Source organism: Glycine max, chromosome 1, assembly GCF_000004515.6.
Source record: "Glycine max cultivar Williams 82 chromosome 1, Glycine_max_v4.0, whole genome shotgun sequence".
In the NCBI taxonomy this organism is placed as follows: Eukaryota; Viridiplantae; Streptophyta; class Magnoliopsida; order Fabales; family Fabaceae; genus Glycine; species Glycine max.
The window spans coordinates 6,007,273-6,016,041 of record NC_016088.4 but is presented as its reverse complement, the minus strand read 5'-3'; the positions used below and the strand labels follow the sequence as shown (position 1 = coordinate 6,016,041).

At 29.8% G+C, this 8,769-nt stretch overlaps 1 protein-coding gene across 1 annotated transcript in view; it reads right to left on the bottom strand.

Moving 5' to 3' along the window:
- Positions 1 to 857, bottom strand: part of LOC100806414 (CASP-like protein 7) — a 1,880-nt gene extending 1,023 nt beyond the window's left edge. Inside the window, 2 exon segments of the mRNA XM_041015359.1 lie at positions 1 to 68; positions 568 to 857. Coding sequence (XP_040871293.1) covers positions 1 to 68; positions 568 to 788 — 289 coding nt within the window. The 5' untranslated portion in view covers positions 789 to 857.
- Between the last annotated feature and the right edge of the window lie 7,912 nt (positions 858 to 8,769).

Here is an 8,769-nt window from a genome sequence, read left to right as displayed (position 1 = left end):
GGAAGACAGATATTATAAGTGAAAGCACAAGATAACCACAAACAACAGCATTCCCCATCACAAAAAACCTGGGTTTCCATGTTCACACACATCCAATGTGTTAGCTACACTTTTGCTAAAAACATTTCAAGCCAATCACATGATTTCAGATACATCAAAATCACTATTGAAGTTCAACATTTCTAAAATTAATTTTGAATTAAATAAATTTATATTTAGGTATTTTTATCTTAATTAATAACAAGTTAATAGTAAAAAATAGTATAATTTTGTTTATCTAATATAAAAGTTACTTAAAATTACTTTAATTCAAAAATTAATTATGAAACCAACATAAAATTTTCAACGTGAGACTAATAATGTGTTTGAAAACTTGTTGAAAATATAAAAAAAAAAAAAAAAACATGCTTGGGATACGGTAGCTATAATCTGAAAATCACATCCAAAGCATGGATATTAACTTCTAAAATGTGAAATCAAATACGTATGTAAATATTTACCTAAAATTATGTTTGGTGATATTTCAACTTGATTTAAAATAACTTTTGAAACATAACACACACTTACACAAGAGAGGGAAGGTCATCAAATTCAGCCCTGAATTTTATAAATTGAGTGGCAAATGGAAGGGTCTCATTGGTTGTTCCCATCGCCAATGCACTACCCAGTGTTGCAACAGCTGTAATAATTCTCAAAATAAAGTCCATTATAGACAACCCTCTTGCCACCCCTTTTCTTTGGGATGCATCCTTGGAGACTTCTCCAACTTCAATTGAAACCCCCTTCATTCTCTTCCAACTTAAAACTTTCTCTCTCAGAAACAACACACTTGGCTCAAAATCTCTAGGGTATTATTATGATGGTGCTTCTTAACTACATGTATCTAAAACATGCATTTATATATAGTTGTGGAATGGCATGTCAAATTCGGGTTTTCGGACCATTGGCCAATTTGAATCAGGTTTACCAAGCACCAAGTGACTTTGTATTTTGGTTGTCAAAAGCATGCCACCTGGAAGTTAGTTATTGAATTTGCTTACGTGCAGTGGAATTAATAAAACTATCCACTATTCATTCAACTGCTCGTACTTGTTCAACCATGTTCATATTTTTAAAAGCTAAAAAGTGACCTGCTCCAATAGAAGCATAATTAAGCATTCATTGATCATAAGCACAAGTACGGCCTTAATTTGATTAGTTATCATTGTTTGGTGACATGTACAGGGTGAGGATAATATCCTCATGATATGCAACAATACCTAAATATATTTTTTTTTAATTTGGTTGAAAGAGCGTTATTTATTTTAAGATAAAATATTTGAAAAATTATGTATTTCTATAAAATTAATAGAATAACAATTAGCATATGTGCTCGTAAAAAAACACATGTAGCATATTTATAAATATTGCTAACCTCAACTCTACTTATTCTAGGTCATAATTAGTGGCATGTGAATTTTACCACCATAAAAAAAATAATGTCTTTTTGGCAGTTTTTTTTCAGTCTCAATAAACCATTACAAATATTATAATTTTTTTTAAAAAAAACTAACAATCACCACCAACTTATATTACACGTGTCACTTAAGACCAACTTATATTACACGTGTCACTTAAGAGTAATAGAATGATAATTTTACCAATCAAAAATTTAAAAAATTTAAGTATAATTTTTTAATTTTATTTCAACAGGCTTTACAATATATTATTATTATTATTTAAAAAATTTCAACTCCTTTGCTATGCCAAAATACCAGCACCCAAACTCCAACTCTCATTTTTGGTTTAGGGTTCTTCATAGCGTTTTTTTCTATTCTCAATGTAATTTACAAACTCTAATATAGTTTTGTGTCCAAAATGCTTATATTCTCTTTCTCGTAGATCTAGAATCGTTGACGCAATACTTTTTCTCACGGGTCTAGAAGTGTTCGTGCAACTCTCTCTCTCTTGCGGATCAGATACTGTTCATGCAACTCTGTTTTATTAAGATATGCTTTCATGTTTGTATTAATAAATAGAGCTATAAACCATGGGATTCAAGCATAGTGGAGGAAATAGAGGGGTTTCTTGAATGTTGTTTGTGAAAAAATTACACTGCTCAAGCTTAAGGAAAAATTACTTGCTCAAGCTTAAGGGAACAATAAATAAGTTGTTACTAGAAATTAAGGAGCAGATTTCCTGCTATAGATGAGATCGTCCTTTACATGGCTAGTTAATTATCCTAAATAATTGTTGTTGTTAAACTTATAAAAAAATCATAATCTCGCATAGCTCATAGATCTAATATGTTATTGAGGGAATTATGATATGTTTTTTTTCTTAGAGGCTGTAAGAATGCTTGCTTTGCATAATTTAGATATACTTAAACATCTATTTAATTAATATCTGATTTTGTTATGAATTTTCAGAGTTTTACAATTTGATGTATTTATATTTTAGTTAGTGGCAATGTAGGTTTCTAAGATTATGTAATTTGTCCTAATATAATAATGACTTCCTTCAATTTTGTTGTCTCCTCTCACAAAATTACTCTTCTCTATATGAACTAATATCTTATTACTTTGTTGCAGATTTTACCTTACTTTGGTTCTTACTACAACAATATGCTGCTAGATGGTGTAAGTACACGTTTGATTTGCAAGTTCTTTTAATTTTCATGGAGTTAGAATACAAATTGTTGCACCGTACAAGTTCTATTCCTGAGCTTATTGCCCCAACAAGCTATTGATCAAATAAAAAAGGAATACACTAAAAACTAAGTTTTCCTTTTTTTCCCTAGATGAATAACTTCTTTGGCTGAATGTGTCCATAATCAGTTTCATTGAAGTTGTTTGTATACATGTACTTTTACTCTCCATGACCATGAATTTGGAGTATTTTTTAGTTGAATTATGTGTGCTGTGTAATAGTACCAAACAAAAGTAATTGAAGAGGAATAGGTGAACTTTTCAAAATCAGGATATGTTTAGGCATACCCATGCCTTTGGTGCTTTACTTTAGTCGTAAGATGGGACTTTTTGTTGTCATAATTCACAAGGAGACCAAAGAATATATGATGGGAAGCTTTGGCTTGTGCTTGATACGTAAATTGACTGTAATATAAATTGTAGTGATGTTAACTGGAAATGCATAACAACTTCTGCAACAACATTTTGCTAGATGATGTAAGTACATGTTCGATTTGCAAGTTCTTTTTAATTTTCATGGAGTTAGAATAGGAATTTTTATATTTATTTTGAAATTTGAATTTCAAATGATTTTCAAAAAGGAGTGGGTTAATTTTTAAAGAATTTTTTATGATCCAAATCACTCTCCCCTATTGGATTAACCCTTTTGCTTAAAAATGATGCTACTGTTAGTTTTTGAAAATATAAAAATAGTATAATTAGAAAAATAGATTATTTTATGAAATGGTTAAATAGTGAATAAGAGGACTAGGAAGACAATGTGGACTTGAATTTGGAAGGAAAATGCCTCTAGCTATTACTGATGTTTACAATTGATTTGGAAGGAAAAAATATATGGTTTCATAAGAAATTTAAGGGTCTGGTAATGTTATTGTTTTATTTACTTAACTATATAAAATAAATTTTTAAAAATTTACTTAGGATTCTTTTCCTTGGTGGTATAAATTCTGAAATTAATTAAGATGTTCCTTGGTGACATAAATTCTAAAATTGAAAGAGCGGGCATAAGTACACAGGCCATGAGACATGAAAGTTTTGTTATTTTTCTTAAATTCAAAAAAAAAATCAAGTATATGGTGTTCTAAAATTATTCATTTTAGGTACAATATTCATTTGTTAATTTGAACTCAGTTTGCGTTGGAGAATGATTTAGTTGAAATCAACTTGATAAAAAAATTTCAAATGTTCAAGAACATATCCAGAATTTCTAAAGGAGCAAATAATTAGGATACTATAGATTTACTTGTAGGAATAATAAAGGACTCTTGGTGGAACATTGTGTTTCTTTGTTACAAGAATTTCATTTTCATAGTTCTTTAAAGTCTAAACCTTTGCACCAATATGTTTGTTTCTCTTTTTCTCTTAAAAATTATTGCTTTGTTTCAAAAATTGCATTTCATGTATTGTTGCTTCTTTGATCTCTTAAGCTTTTTCATTTTATGGCTATGTTCTAATTTATAAACTGATTATTGATTTTACTAGAACAACTGAATAATGGATAAATCATGGATTGATATGCCCTGAAATACAACTGAATATCTAGAGGGGTTAAATAAGTTCCTAGATTTTGCATATGAGAACCGCTCTGTCAATGGTGCAATAAGGTGTTTGTGTCCTAAATGTCACTGCGATAGATGGGAAACTAGAGATGTGGTGTTTAACCACTTAATTTGTAAGCAATTCCCAAAAAATTACAAAGTCTGGATATGGCATGGCGAAACGTATAAAACGATGGAATTAAGGGACACTGAAGCAATAGATGAACCATTACAAGACGAAAATCCAGTGATAGATATGATAAATGATGCATTTGGGAACAATAAACACCATGATGTAGAACCTGATATGTATGAAGAAGCATATGAGTTTGTAGACACTGTGCCTAATGAAGTAAATGAAGAAATTGTTGATTTGCTTAAAGATGGTATCGAAGAGTTGTATGAAGGGTGTCGAAAGTACTCAAAGTTGTCTTTTCTATTAAGGTTGTATCATATAAAATGTTTGTGCGATATGACTGATAAAGCAATGACGATGGTTTTGGAGTTATTGAAAGATGCATTTGAAAATGCAAAGATTCCTACTTCATTTTATGAGGCAAAGAAGGTGATCTACAAGCTTGGTCTTAATTATACCAAGATAGATGTTTGCCCAAAGAGTTGCATGTTGTATTGGGAAGAAGATGAAAATTTGCAGATTTGCAAACATTGCAGAAAATCTAGATGGAAAGCAAAAGGTAATAATGGTAAAAAGAATGTACTAGCAGATACTTTCCTTTGAAACCAAGGTTGCAGAGGTTATTTGTGTGTTCCAAAATAGCAAAGTCCATGAGATGACATTTTTTAAATAGCAACCCAAATGGATTGTTGAGGCATCCAAGAGTTGCTAATGCATGGAAAAGTTTTGATCAAATTCAACCTGAATTTGCTTTAGAACCTAGAAATGTTCGCCTTGGCCTTGCAAGTGATGGCTTCAGCACATGCCGAACCATGAATAATAAGCATACTATATGGTCGGTGCTTCTAATTCCATACAATCGACCTCCTTAGGAGTGCATGAAACAATCTTCTTTGATTCTTTCTATGGTCATTCCAGGTAAAAGAAATGCCAGGGAATAAGATAGATGTGTTCCTACAACCTCTAATCAAGGACTTGAATGAGCTATGGACAGAAGGTGTGGAAACTTATGATTCTTCTTTGAAAGAAGTGTTTAGAATACGAGCGACTCTCATGTGGACAACCAGTGATTTCCCTGGACTTTATGAGATTCCTTTCTATTTCTTAATTCCATATGTTTCTAAATTTTTGTGCTTAATTTGGCATTTAATTTTATCCTCTTATGTTGTGTGTTAGTGTGTAGTATGGATATTGGTGTGAGGTAGAAAATTGCTATGCAAGGGGTGTTTGGGCTGTTTTGGGGATGTACTGAAAGTCATGCTCTTGCTATTGGTATTGGTGGGGTTTTGGATATTGAAGGGAGGGTTGTTGCTATATTTTTAAGCCCTTTGGTTGTTGTTGTTGCATCTTACAATGTGCATAGATATTGCTTGCATATGCCTTTTTCCCATCATGGTTTTCATTCACTGCTTGCACTTGTTTTTTATGAATATGCTGAATTTTTTTTCTAATTTATAGGACAAGATGACACAAGACATTAAAAAATGTCATGTGTTAAAGGGACAAATTGACAACTTCTGAAGAGAATGTCAAGACATTAAAAAATGTCATGCTTGCATACATCCAAATGAAGGAAGGGCATATTCCTTTTGAGTTGGGTGCTATGTTTGGTCATAACACTAGTAATGTAGTTGTAAGTACTTCTCTTATTCTTGTGTTAAATTTAATATATTATTAACATTTGACATGATATAATTTTTATTTCATAGGATAAAGGAAGTGGACAAAGATGGACCAACACCAAGAGGAGGATCATCATTAGATAGTAATTTCTATGCAACTTGACATATGTTGCTTAATTACTTTTGATATATACTTTTTTGGGTATAATATATGTTTTAAACTTTCAATGGTTTGACTAATTAGATTTCCCTACTTGAACACATTATTCATGCACAACGTTTCAACTTGGAGTTTGTTATTACACTGAAGTTTTATGCAAGTTGAAATTATGTTTGATATTTTTAATTGCAATTCAAATTCTATCAAATATGTAATTGACTTATTGGTGCAAAGTATAATTATAGAATAGAATGAATCATTTTGAAGATTGTGATGTGAATAAGGATAAATAATAAAGAAAAATTATACAACAAGATAATATTAATAATTACAATAATTATGATAGTATTAAAAATGGAGAGAATAGAAATTTAATACATTATCTTAATTTTTATGCTTAATCAAATAGGAATGAAAATAATTATAGAACTAATGGAAGTGATTAAAACTAGAGAAAGATTAATATGAGTTTTTTTATTAAAAAAATACAGTTTTGGCAAAAAAATGCAAAATTTCACTTTGTGACGGTTTTTCAACCGCCAAACAAAGAAGAAAATAAATAAAAAAAAGCAAAAAATGAACTTTATGGTAGTTTTTAACCGCCACAAATTTTTTGGTGGATTTACTAGCATTCATCTAAAAATTGTCACAAGTTTTTTCTGACGTCGTTAGTCCTAACCGTCAGAAATGTCTTTTGTGGCGTTTTTTAGCCGTCATAAATGATTTTTTTAACCGTCACAAATTATCGATTTTTTTGTACCGTACATATAGTATTGCCTTTCTCTCATATTGTTTAACAGTTTAGTTGAAATAATTTGTTCCATTTTAATTGTCATTTAAATTATTAATGAAGCAATAAATGTTTTTTTCCTATTATATCGCTAAACATTTATTTTGAAGTGAAGAAATAAAAGAGAAAGATAAATAAAATGAAATAAAATTAATATAAGATTCAGAAATTGTATAATAATTGTTATAAAATCTAAAATATTAATTAGATTTCTTAATTTATGTATCAAAACCTTTTATGAGTATTTACGAAGCTCTCTCTCTCTCTCTCTCTCTCTCTCTCTCTCTCTCTCTCTCTCTCTATATATATATATATATATATATATATATATATATATATATATATATATATATGTCCAATAAGGTCAATTTCATTAGATTGGTGACTAATCATAGTATGGGCATCGATTACCATATGATATCACTCATGTCTTGGGCAGCCTCAACTTATTACAAATGATTCTCACTGCTAAAAATATGTCTTTTAAAGATGATTCTGGAAGACTTTTAAATACGGTTTAAAATCATCTTCGAAGCTAGTATCATGAAAAGTTCATTCTTTCCACGATGATTTTGTGAGTGTCTTCGTAGGGTCTTAGAATTAGTTTTTTAAAAAAACACAAAAAAATGATTCGAAGATGATTTTCAGACAAAAACCATCTTAGAAGGATACATTTTCTAAGACGATTTGGTCTCGAAACCGTCTTAAAATGTTTTTTAAAATAAAAAATAAAAATTAAGAATTCTCAAACCGTTTTTCCAAAAACCATTTTAGTTTCTAAGACAGTTTTTGGAAAAACTATCTTAGAATTTTTTCAAAAAAAATTGAAAAAATTAAGGATTCTGTTTCAGAAAATCGTCTTAAAATGTCTTTTTTTTAATAAATTATTTTTAAAAAAATAATAAATTTGAGTATAATACAATGCTATTTCAATTTCATATATTCTTATGGTCATTCATTTCACATTACTAAGTTTCATAAATGCTAAAATAATAATAATATAACTATTAAGAAAAACATATTGCACTAATAATGGAAGCACATTTTGACGTATAGCAAAAAGAATGAGAAAGTTATGAAATATTTACTTTGAAAAATATTTTTTTCTTTTTATTTTCTATTTTGACTGTCACATTAAATCTATTCCCTGTTTTAAAGATTAATTTATCTCATAAACACTAACAACAATTTTTTTATATTCTCTTTTTGTTATACAAATCTTTGTAAATAAAAAATAAATTGAAAAAAGTGAAAAATTCATAATTAACAAGAAAAATAAAAACATAAAATTTTTTCTCAAAATAAACGACCTTTAAATAGCAACATCTTTAAGTAGGAATATTACCTCTGAATAAGCATTGTCATGAAGTGAAAAAATACAATAAACAATGATAGATGACATTAAAGGCCAATTTCGGAAGACACTTTCATGGCTAATTGACCTCAAGGAGTTATATTTATAAACTTATTACCTAATAGGGTCTGTTTCAAAACTTATTCGCGATGGGTCCCTTTTTAAGCATTTCGCCGTCCGAACTAGCGAAACAATGTGAACAGTGGTGTTTCGTCATTGTGGCTGGCGAAATAGGGATATGATGGGGTGTTTCGCCAGTGTGGCTGACGAAATAGGGATAGGGGTTGGGTTTCGCCATTGTGGCTGGCTAAACCATGGCAGTAGGAATGGAAAACACAATTTTTGTTAATCCATTTGACATGAAAGGCACGTGGGCGTGATGGGAAAAAAAACTAAAAAATGACATAAAACAACAAAAAAGCAAAAATTGAGTGAACAATATTCTTACGTGAATATAACATTTAGCGTAATCTTTCACCTGT